The sequence below is a fragment of the Phacochoerus africanus genome, chromosome 6, assembly GCF_016906955.1.
Source record: "Phacochoerus africanus isolate WHEZ1 chromosome 6, ROS_Pafr_v1, whole genome shotgun sequence".
Classification (NCBI taxonomy): Eukaryota; Metazoa; Chordata; class Mammalia; order Artiodactyla; family Suidae; genus Phacochoerus; species Phacochoerus africanus.
The window spans coordinates 94,414,182-94,426,434 of record NC_062549.1 but is presented as its reverse complement, the minus strand read 5'-3'; the positions used below and the strand labels follow the sequence as shown (position 1 = coordinate 94,426,434).

At 43.9% G+C, this 12,253-nt stretch overlaps 1 protein-coding gene across 4 annotated transcripts in view; it reads right to left on the bottom strand.

Moving 5' to 3' along the window:
- Nucleotides 1-12,184, bottom strand: part of GON4L (gon-4 like) — an 84,040-nt gene extending 71,856 nt beyond the window's left edge. For 2 of the 4 annotated variants that reach the window (XM_047784351.1, XM_047784355.1), the window contains exons 1-3: nt 11,877-12,184; nt 9,026-9,556; nt 576-764 (exon numbers count right to left, since the gene is read on the bottom strand). In XM_047784351.1, coding sequence (XP_047640307.1) covers nt 576-764; nt 9,026-9,530 — 694 coding nt within the window. In that variant the 5' untranslated portion in view covers nt 9,531-9,556; nt 11,877-12,184. The other 2 variants (XM_047784352.1, XM_047784353.1) reach the window with 2 other exon arrangements.
- Between the last annotated feature and the right edge of the window lie 69 nt (nt 12,185-12,253).

The window sequence follows — 12,253 nt, the reverse complement described above, 5'->3', positions numbered from 1 at the left end:
GTGAACAGATAAACTATGGTACATCTACGCAACAGAACACTATCCAGCAATTATGATGACCATGAATGAATCTCAAAAGCATTACACTAAGTGAAAAATAGCAGATACACACAATATTACAAATCAATTATTCAATTTAAAAAATTTAAAAAGATACCAGATGCAAAAGGCTACATACGTATGTACCGTATGGTACCTATACATAACACTAAAAAATGCAAAACTGTTAAGAATAAAAATGAGATCAGGGAGTTCCTGTTGTGGCTCAGCGGTAATGAACCTGACTAGTATCCATGAGGAGTTGGGTTTGATCCCTGGCCTCACTCAGTGGGTTAAGGATCCACGTTGCCATGAGCTGTGGTGTAGGTTGTAGACTCAGCTCGGATTCCCTTGTGGCTGCGGCTATGGCCATGGCCAGCAGCTACAGCTCCAATTTGACACCTAGCCTGGAAACTTCATATGCTGTGGGTGCAGCCCAAAAAGCAAAAAAAAATTCAGTATATTTGGATATCTTGGGATATGTGCAGTTTCCTGCATATTACATTTTAATTTTATAAAAAGAAAAAAAAGCCTACCCATTGGAATAAAGAGTCCACCATCCTCTATCTCTTCCTCAGCTTGGTGAGCTAGAGTCCTGAGTGATTTTTCTTGAGAGGCACAGACATCTGGCTGAGATGATTTCCTAGGCTGGGCTGTGGATTTCACAGGGTGGCTGCCTGATGGTAATGAAGGCATTTCCCCTCCAGAATGCATTTGAGGTTTTCCTGGAAAAATCACAAAAGTTGCTCCACACTTTGTCCATTCTCAACTATACCGTGTTGCAGAAATCAGCATCTTGTTATAGTCTTTTTTAGTTAAGTAACTTCATTAATGATGCATTTACTATACAGGCGATCCTCCTCATTTTAATTTTTTTATTTTTTTGTCGTTTTGCCATTTCTTGGGCCGCTCCTACGGCACATGGAGGTTCCCAGGCTAGGGGTCAAACTGGAGCTGTAGCCACTGGCCTACGCCACAGCCTTAGCAATGCGGGATCCAAGCTGCATCTGCAACCTACACCACAGCTCACGGCAACGCCGGCTCCTTAACCCACTGAGCAAGGCCAGGGATCGAACCCGCAACCTCATGGTTCCCAGTCGGATTCGTTAACCACTGCGCCACGACGGGAACTCCAGGCAATCCTCCTCCTAAAGAGAATATCCGGGAGTTCTCGTTGTGGCTCGGCGTTAACAAACATGACTAGTATCCATGAGGACTCAGGTTCAATCCCTGGTCTCACTCAGTGGGTTAAAGAATCTAGCGTTGCTGTGAGCTGTGGTGTAGGTTGCAGATGCAGCTGGGATCCTGTGTTGCTGTGGCTGTGGCATAGGCTGGTGGCTACAGCTTCGATTTGACCCCTAACCTGGGAACTTCCATATGCCACAGGTGTGGCCCTAAAAAGACCCCCCCCCAAAAAAAAAAAAAAAAACAGTATTCTAAGAAAAACAATGAGATCAAAGCTCAGGTACCATTTATTCATCTGTAGTATCAGTGAACTGAACTAGGTAATTGCTAAGGTCTTTCTATTGCATGTTCTTCATGTGGAAAAATCCTATTCATAATTGTAGGTAGGGACTTATATTCCTGACAGGAAAGGGACTTTTTTTGTTTTTTGTTTGGCTTTTTTTTTTTTTTTTTTTTTGCTTTTTTGGGCTGCATCTGAGGCATATGGAAGTTTCCAGGCTAGGGGTCTAATCCAAGCTACAGCTGCCATCCTATATCACAGCCACAGCAACACAGGCTCTGAGCCGCATCTGCAACCTATACCACAGCTCACAGCAACCGCCAGATCCCTGACCCACGAGCAAGGCCAGGGATCAAACCCGCATCCTCTTAGATACTAGGCGGATTAATTTCCACTGAGCCACAATGGGAACTCCTGACAATGGGACTTTTTTTTTATATATATATAGCTAATTTGCAATGTTCTGTCAATTTCTGCTGTACAGCAAAGTGACCCAGTTATACATATATACCCATCTTTTTCTCACATTATCCTCCATCATGTTCTATCACAAGTGATTAGATATAGTTCCCTATGCTACACATCAGGATCTCATTGCTCATCCACTCCAAATGCAACAGTTTGAATCTACTAACCCCAAACTCCCAGTTCATCCCACTCCTCCCCCTTGACAACCACAAGTCTGTTCTCCAAGTCCATGAATTTATTTTCTGTAGATAGGTTTGTTTGTGCCATATATTGGATTCCAGATATAAGTGATATCATATGGTATTTGTCTTTTTCTTTCTGACTTACTACACTTAGTATGACCATTAACAACACATTTAATTGGAGTTCCCTTGTGGCACAGAGGTTTAAGGATCCAGCATTGTCACCACAGAGCTTAGCTTGCTGCTATGGCACAAGTTCGATCCCTGGCTCAGAAACGTCTACATGCCATGGGTGCAGCAAAAACAAACAAACAAACAAAAAAAACACATTTAATAAACTATAAATGATATACATTAAAAAATGTCTTGAACTTTCTGATTGAATTCTTTCCAATCTGACAGAATATCAGAGTAAAAATGACCATAACATTATAAATAGGTGATTATACAGTTCATTAGATAACTTTCTCCTTTCCTCACTTTAACTCTTTATTTTTGTCTTTTGTCTTTTTACGGCTGCACCCAAGGCATATGCAGGTTCCAAGGCTAGGGGTCCAATCGGAGCTGTAGCTGCCAGCCTACACCACAGCCACGGCAACTCGGGATCTGAGCTGCATCTATGACCTACACCACAGCTCACGGCAACGCCAGGTCCTTAATCCACTGAGTGAGGCCGGGGATCAAACCTGTGTCCTCATGGATGCTAGTCAGATTCGTTTCCGCTGAGACGGAACTGCAGCTCCTCACTTTAACTCTTAATGAGTGCTATCTTTCTTTCCTTTTTTTTGGTGTGGGGGGGATTAAAAAGACAAAGAAACATTCATGAAATATCAAAAGTAAACATCAGAATCAAGCTGTCAAAGGAAAAGAATACATGGGAGTTCCCTTGGTAGTACAGCAGGTTAAGGATCCAGTGTTGTTACTGCTGTGGCTCAGGTTGCAGCTGCTATGCTGCTTCAATCCCTGGTCCCAGAATTTCCATATGCCATGGGTGCAGCGAAGGAAAAAAAAAAGGAAAAAGAATACATATAGGCTATAGACTAAGAATACATATAGCTCTATAGACTATACACAAGGAATCGTTACAAAGTGATTGTTTCTGAGAAGAGAACTGGGGAAACAAGAGGACAAAGTTAAAGATTCCCTCTTTAGGCCTTTTTTTTTTTTCCATATTCATGTATTACACAGCCAAAAAAAATTTTTTCATTTTCAAAAAGAGATCAAGTTTTTATTCACTTTTAAAAAAAATTATAGTTGATTTACAATGTTGTGTGAATTATAAAGAGATCAAGTTATTTGTTACTGAGCTCCATTCGAAATAGACAGTCTTGGAGTTCCCTAGTGATTTAGCTTAAGGATCCAGTGTTGTCACTACTGTGGCTCTGGTTACTGCTGTGGCAAGAGTTCAATCCCTGGCCAGGAAACTTCTGCATGCCATGTGTGTGGCAAAAAAAAACCAGCCTTTACACTTTTTTGGTCTGCTATCTCATCAACATTAGCAGTTTCAACTGGCATAAACAAGATTTCACTTTATTTTATTTTTGTCTTTTTAGGGCTGCTCCCACAGGATATAGAAATTCCCAGGCTAGAGGTCAAATTAGAACTGCAGCTGCTGGCTTACACCACAGCCACAGCATCTGTGATCTATACCGCAGCTTAACCCACTGAGCGAGGCCAGGGATTGAAACCACATCCTCGTGGATACTAGTCGGATTCGTTTCCACTGAGCCACAACAGGAACTCCCAAAAACAAGACTTTAAACTGGAGGACCCCCTCCCTTCTTCCTGGACAACAAAGAAAAAAAGCCTTTCATTTCATATAAAGGATGAATCAATCCTTAATTCTATGTACTCTCAATTTTACTTCCCTTACTTCTGGAGCTCAAGACTACATCACAATGTCAAAAAGGCTATAGACTTCGGCTCTAATAGGCTTTGGCTTTGATAGGGACTGTATGTACAAAAAGGAGTTGAATCCTAAACCCATCACATCGAAAATTCCTCTCAGGCAAATTTCTTCTAAGAGGGAGGATCTTCAATCAATTGCACAGCAGAGCTTTCTCATATTTTTTTTTCTTTCTGTCTTTTTGAGGGCTGTACCGGCAGCATATGGAGGTTCCCTGGCTAGGGGTCTAATCAGCTGTAGCCGCCAGACTACGCCAGAGCCACAGCAACGCCAGATCCGAGCCTCATCTGCGACCTACACCACAGCTCACAACTCCGGATCCTTAACCCACTGAGTGAGGCCAGGGATCGAACCCAAAACCTTATGGTTCCTAGTTGGATTCAATTCTGCTGCACCACAATGGGAACTCCGCCTTTTTTTTTTTTTTGGCCCTGCCCATGGCATGAGAAAGTTCCCTGGCCAGGAATAGAACCCACACCGCAGCAGCAACCAGAGCCACAGCAGTGACAATGAGAGATCTGTAACTATTAGGCCACCAGGGAACTCCCTAGCAACTTTAAATTGATAACATGATAATTAGCTGAAAACCATAAAATCCAACAAATTATAAGCTGAAATCTAAGTTAATCATTTTGAGAATGCAAAGAAAGGGAAAAAAGGCAAAAGTAGAAATTAGGGTATGTAAATCAATTTTCAAAGAACGATTAAAATTCTATGAGAATAGGGAGTTCTTGTTATGGCACAGCAGAAATGAACAGACTAGGAACCATGAGGTTGTGGGTTCAATCCCCTGGTCTACTTTGGTGGGTTAAGGATCTCGTGTTGCCATGAGCTGCGGTGTAGGTTGCAGACACGGCTCAGATCTTGCGTTGCTATGACTGTGGCATAGGCCAGCAGCTGTAGCTCCAATTAAACCCCTAGCTGAGAACCTCCATATGCCCTAAAAAGCAAACAAACAAAAAAAAATTCTATGAGAACAGGAGTTCTCTTATGACACAGTGGGTTAAGGATCTGGTGTTGTCATTGCAGCTGCTGTGCTTCGAGTTCTAACCAAAGCCCAAGGAACTTCCGCATGTAGTGGGAGCAGCCAAAAAAAAAAATTCTGGAGTTCCCTTTGTGGCTCAGCAGTTAATGAACCCGACTAGCATCCACTGAGGACAAGGGTTCAATCCCTAGCCTCACTCAGTGGGTTAAGGATCCGGCATGGCCGTGAGCTGTGGTGTAGGTCACAGATGCAGCTCGGATCCTGCATTGCTATGGCTGTGGTATAGGCCAGCGCCTATAGCTCCAATTCAACCCCTGGACTGGGAAAAACCTCCATATGCTGCAGGTGTGGTCCTAAAAAAAAGACAAAAAAAAAATTTATAAGAATAAACAACAACATAGACAAAGTTTTTTTCTCCTTCTTTTTTGCTTTTTAGGGTCGTATGTGCCTCATATAGAAATTCCCAGGCTAGGGGTCAAATCGGAGCTGCAGCTGCCAGCCTACACCACAGCCACAACAACTCAAGATCCAAGCCGGGTTGGAGACTTACACCACAGCTCACGGCAACACAGAATCCCTAACCCACTGAGTGAGGCCAGGGATCGAACTGCATGTCCATGGATACTAGTCCGGTTCATAACCTGCTGAGCCACAACAGGAACTCCTAGAAAAAGGTTTAATCACTAGCACCTGTGCAGTCTAGAAACAGAATTTAACAGTGTATACCAATTGTAACACAATGCTGATACCTTCAAAATAACCTGGGTTTTTTTTGTTTGTTTGTTTTTTCCCCACATAATCATAATAAAAAAATCCAAAATGTTCATTAAAAGAATGGAAAACAACAAAAAATATGCACTACTTTTTTTTTTGTCTTTTTGCCTTTTCTAGGGCCGCTCCTGCGGCACATGGAGGTTCCCAGGCTAGGGGTCTAATCCGAGCTGTAGCCACCAGCCTACGCCAGAGCCACAGCAACGCAGGATCCAAGCCGCATCTGCAGCCTCCACCACAGCTCATGGCAACGCCAGATCCTTAACCCACTGAGCAAGGCCAGGGATCGAACCCGCAACCTCATGGTTCCTAGTCAGATTCGTTAACCACTTCACCACCACGGGAACTCCAGCACTAAATTTTAATAGTAATTACTCTGAGCAGTCAGATTGTGGGTGATTTTATTTTCTTCTTTCAACTTTACAATGTTTTCCAAAATGCACATATATGAAATTTTGATCTTCCTTCTTTCTTCCTTTCTGTTTTTTTGTTTGTTTGTTTTTTTAGGGCTGCACCTGTGGCATAGGAAGTTTCCGGTCTAAGGGTTGAATCTGAGCTGCAGGTGCTGGCCGATGCCACAGCCACATAGGATCCGAGCCACATGTGCGACCTATGCTGCAACTTCCTTAACCCACTGAGGGATCAAACCCACATCCTCATGGATACCAGTCGGGTTTGCTACCTGCTGAGCCACAATGGGAACTCCTTCACTAGCACTTTAATCCTGCATTTTCCTCCAATTCCTCCTGTCTTCACATCACAAATACAACTTAGCCAAGGAAAAAAATTCAGCAATCCTGCTGCCCACTCTAGCTATTTCCATTCCCCCACTGCACAAATTATCACTGGGGCTTTCATCCCTACCTCTTTAATTCCATTATTTTATTTTCTTTTCCCAAAAAACCCTCCTAAATCTACTCTCAAAGATCATCAACCTTCCAAAGTAATCTTTTCTCAGGCATCATTACACCACCTTTGTCACTAAACTTTAAATGAAGTACCTGTCCTTAAAACTCTCTTCCCTTCCTGACTTTCACTATTACTCCAGCTTTCCCTTCTCTGTCATCTTCTTCCATGCTCCTTTTCATGAAGAACCACAATGAACACTTTTCTGGTCCCACCTCTCACCAAACTTCAATCTCTATTTTCTGTTTTTCCCTGATGTCACCTCACAGTCCATATATCTAAAGCTGAACTCATTTCAACCCTTCAAGCATATTATTCCCCAGGAAGGCATGCTTCATCCCCCCCAGTCCAAATATCTTAAACGGTATCAGTTCAAAGATTGATACTCAGAAGCAATATTAATTCTTTTTTATTTTTATTTTTTGGCTGCACCCATGGCACATGGAAGTTCCCAGGCCAGGCTGAATTTAAGTCACAGCTGTGACCTACATGCAGCTATGATAACAAACCCATGCCTCTGCCATGACTAGAGCCACTGCAGTTGGATTCTCAATGCACTGCACCACAGCAGGAACTTTTTTTTTTTGTCTTTTTGTCTTTTTAGGCCCCACCCACAGCATATGGAGGTTCTCAGGCTAGGGGTCTAATTGGAGCTATAGCTGCCAGCCTACACCACAGCCACAGCAATGCCAGATCCTTAACCCACTAAGCAAGGCCAGGGATCGAACCTGCATCCTCATGGATACTAGTCGGATTCATTAACCACTGAGCCACAATGGGAGCTCCCAGCAGGAACTCTAAAATTCTTTCTTTCTAACATTTATAAGATATCTTTTCTTCTCTATCCTTACTGCCAAAATCCTATACCAATACTTTACAAGGTCTCAAGGGCCTTAAGAGCAAGGCTCTGTACAGTAACCTAAATCTATCCTTTCTGTCTGAAGCTCTGCTACACTCCCACACAAACAAACGTTTATTTGTTTTTCTCTTTATTTTTACAGCCACATCCATTGCCATGGCATATGGAAGTTCCAGGGCTAGAGTTCCAACCGGAGCTGCAGCTGCTGGCCTATACCACGGCCACGGCAACACCAGAGCTGAGCTGCATCTGCAACCTGCTCAGCAGCTTGTGGCAATGCCAGATCCTTAACCCAGTGAGCGAGGCCAGGGATCAAACCTGCATCTTCAGTGACACTACGTCAGGTTCTTAACCTGCTGAGCCGCAATGGGAGCTCAGACACGTTTGCAGAATGTGTTATTCTACTTCCACTCCTTCACCCCAATCCATCAAATCCTATCAATGCATCAAGTTCCAATTTCAAAAATCCTTGGAGTTCCCTTCATGGCTCAGTGGTTAACAAATCCGACTAGTATCAATGAGGTTGCAGGTTCGATCCCTGGCCTTGCTCAATGTGTTAAGGAACCAGTATTGCCATGAGCTGTGGTGTAGGTCGTAGATGCAGCTCGGATCCTGCATTGCTATGCCTGTGGCGTAGACTGGCAGCTGTAGCTCCAATTCGACCCCTAGCCTGGGAACTTCCATATGCCACGGATGCAGCCCTAAAAAAAAAAAAAAAAAAAATCCCAATTACTTGTATCACACTAGTATATAATCACATATTGTCTTAAATGGCTCCAAATGAATTATGTATTTGTGTCTTGTCTTCCCAACTAGACTATAAGCTTTCTGAGGTCAGTACTCTGCTTTCTGCTTCTTTTATTTATTAATTAGCTATAAGCAACTGGAAAAGGTCATACACTTAAACATGAAAAACAAAGCCCCTCACAGTCTAAGCCCTCTCCCACTGTGAAGCCACTTCTCACTACCTCTTCTGCCTCTACCTCTGCTCAGACTATTCTTGGCCTAAGACACTCCATGCCACCATTACCTTAAACCACAACTTACCCTTCAAATCCTAAGGGTTATGTCATCTCTGTAGTCTTACCAAATGTCACAGGCAGTAATCTTTCTTTCAGCCACTGCCCCTCCTCCAGCCCCATTTCATAAATACCCACATCATAAAAGGCCATACATAGTTCAACCCTCCAAAAATGATGCAAAGAGAAGAAAAGATACAGAAAAGGATCTAGGAAATGGGAGGGAAGAAGAATACTTCCACCCATTTATAAAGTTCGATGCTGACCCTTATAAGCACCACAGCTCCAACTCCATATCAAATCAACACTCCCTTTTGGAAATGCTGTTCTGTGAAGGCGCTGTAGAGAGGGCAATGACAATGGCAAAGGTCATGGCAAACTGCTACTGACGAGAAGAATGTAACCTAAGACCTCCTGTATCTTACCTCCTTCTTCCTTGACTTCTTCACTGGGCTCTCCTAAAAAAGGCTCCTTTGCAACAGGATGATCGCCTCTGTCTTCTTGAGTAACTAACCCAGGCCTCAGTGTAATTTTCTTCCCTCTCCTTGAGCTACTGGCCTGGAGTTTTCCTTTATAAATGTGTATATTTAGGGGCTGGGAGGCCTCCAAGGAAGGTAGGGTGATTCCCTGAGAGATGGCCACATCAAGAGTTTCCAGAACGGGTGCATTTGCATCCTGGGTGAGGACCCTAGAGCTCAAGGATGGGTCCTCCATAGCAAGCAGATTTCCTGCATCGTGCACAGACTGTACTTCAAGGCCAGCCGCTCTGCCATGATTCAGACCCCAGGACAGGGACACTGACCCCAGGTCTTTAACTTGGTCAGATTCTGGTTTAACAGGTGACTCTAGGTCTAAGTCACCTTCCTCCTGGTTGCCCTGGTGCTGTGGCGACTCTGTCGGTGTAGTTCTTCTCTTCTTACAGGGCAACATTTTGCAAGTCCCACTTCTGTTCCATCCTGAAAGGATAAAGGTTAAGTTCTTATCAGCTTCCTATTAATGACAATAGCATCTCCTCAAATATCGTTTCACTTATTCATGATTAAACATGAACACAATACCTTACACCAGATATACTACCTCCCATTAGGTGGGAGATGAGAGACCATGGTTAGAGTGCCTGAGTTCAAATCCTAACTCTACTACTGATTAGTACGTTATCTTGGCTGAGTGACTTAACCTCTCTAAACTTCGGTTTCCTCAACTGTAAAAATAATTATTGTTCTTACCTCAGGGAGTGGTTATAAGAATTAAATAGTAAGTGATTAGTAAGTTTTAGTTATTATTATTACCATCAGGGAAGTAGAATAGCATGATGCTGAGAGCAAACTGTGGTGTCAAACTGTCTGGATTTGTTTCCCAAGTCAGCTTCTCTCCAGCTTTGTGACCTTGCATAAGTTACTTAACCTGAATCTCAGTTTCTTCAGCTATAAAATGAAATAAAAATAGCACCTACATCATTAAATAGTAATTTATTAGATCAATAAATCTTTGCTATTGATGCTTTCATAAACAGGTATTTCCATTAACAGAAACAATCCAAAAGGAGAGTGTCCTTGTTTAAAAAGTTTAGGCTACCTTAACAGAAATTTTGTGTTGAAAAATAAGAAAGAGATTCCTACTGTTCTCTATACTATGTTACTTCTGGACTCTAGGCTTCAATTCCAATTATCACCTTTTAAGGACAACACTAACCTAAACTGGAGGGTATCTTCTTCTCTCTCTCACGGTCTTATAGCACCTCTCTGCAAACCTTTTTTTTTTTTTTTTGTCTTTTTGCCATTTCTTGGGCCACTCCCGCGGCATATGGAGGTTCCCAGGCTAGGGATCGAATCGGAGCTGTAGCCACCGGCCTACGCCAGAGCCACAGCAATGCGGGATCCGAGCCGCGTCTGCAACCCACACCACAGCTCACAGCAACGCCAGAGCCTTAACCCACTGAGCAAGGGCAGGGATCGAACCTGCAACCTCATGGTTCCTAGTCGGATTCGTTAACCACTGCGCCACAACGGGAATTCCTGCAAACCTTTTTTATAGAATTAATCGCATTTATGATTGCTCCTTGTCTCTTTCCCATCTCTCTCACTAAAAACTATGTGCTTTTGGAGGGAAAAGACTCTTTCAGCTAGTACCCCTAGTACTCAGCAGTATCTGACCTACTATACATACTCAATCAAAATTCCCCAAATGAATGAATAAAAGAGGGCATGAGGAGTTCCTGCTGTGGCTCAATGGGATCAGCAGAGTTTGGGGAGTGCTAGGACAGAGGTTTGACCCCTGGCCTGCCATGGTGGGTGGGTTAAGGATTCAGCATTTCTGAAGCTGCTGCTTGGGTGGAGACTGGCCCGGAAATACATATACTGTGGGGTGGCCAAAAATGAAAAAGAAAAAAGAAAAGGGGCGTGAACTTCCTATTCTGTGTTTATTCTGTGCCCCTTGGACCAAGAAGAGCACTATATGGAAACTGACTATATCTTTCCAACAACAACAACAAAAAAAAAACTTTACTCTCAATTAAAAAGGTTCAAGAATAGTAAGTTGTCTTGTGCTACAGAGTTCTTCTTCATCACTGACAATGTTAAAGCAAGGCCTGAAAGCCCATCTATCAGGGCACTAGATGAGAGCTTGGACAAGAAGACTAAAAATAAAGTTCTTTCAAGAAGAGTCTGAACTGTAAGGTTAGTTTTAAACCTCCCTAACTCACTTTCTCCAGAACACTAGAAGAGATCCCCCGCCCATGCCAAATCAACTTATACCCTTATATCAGTAATTAAAGCTCAATAAACACGTGAAGATTCCACTGATCCCTGTGACGAGGGTGGTACGGGGGGGCGGGGAAGAAGTGGAGTGGGAGTAGTTTAGTAGAGTCTTACATTTCACAGAGGTCCTGAAAAGGGGGAGGGGGGGTAAGGGAAAGAAAGGCAGCTACTAGTCAAAGTCAGCAGCATGCAGGGATCAGCTCCGGGCACTTCAAACACAGCAGTGACTCTAAAGAGGCTCCCCCTTTGGGAACTGGAATGAGACCAACCGGGCAAATGAATGCAAATCCGGCAGCAGCCCCAGCGCGGACCCCTCCTGGGAAAAGATTTCACAATGGGGTCCTAACTGCGCTTTTCATCGCAGCGCCCAGCGCTGGAGCAAGTCCCCACTCCCAGCTAGACACTTTCACTCCCAACCTCTGTCACGCACCCGACCGCCTCGGCTTGGACTTCCTTCGCCCGGACGCCCAGCTCCCACCTGCGTCTTCCCGCCCCAATGCACACAACCCAGTACCCTCACCAGCCGGCCGGATCCCGCGGAAACTCAGCTTCGGTACCACCGGAAGTCAGCCAACGGCAGCGACTGACGTGCGCGCCCCCAAGTCGCGGTGCGCGGCGTCAGAACACCAAGGAGCATGCGCCAAGCACCGGCGCCATCCTATTTTAGGGCAGAATGAAGGCAAAGATCTGGTACTCCGTTGTTGGCAAAATATTTAAAGGCAATACCTCGCTTTCTCTGTCCAGGGAGCTCCCCTACTCAAAACAAAACTGGATTAAGGTTCAGCGATTTAATTTGACAACTAATCCTTCTCGCCACGAGACACCTGGAATATGGGACCAGGGAAACGGGGAATTCATAAAATTTCAGAAAGGGGAATCCCTGGGTTACAAACTGCA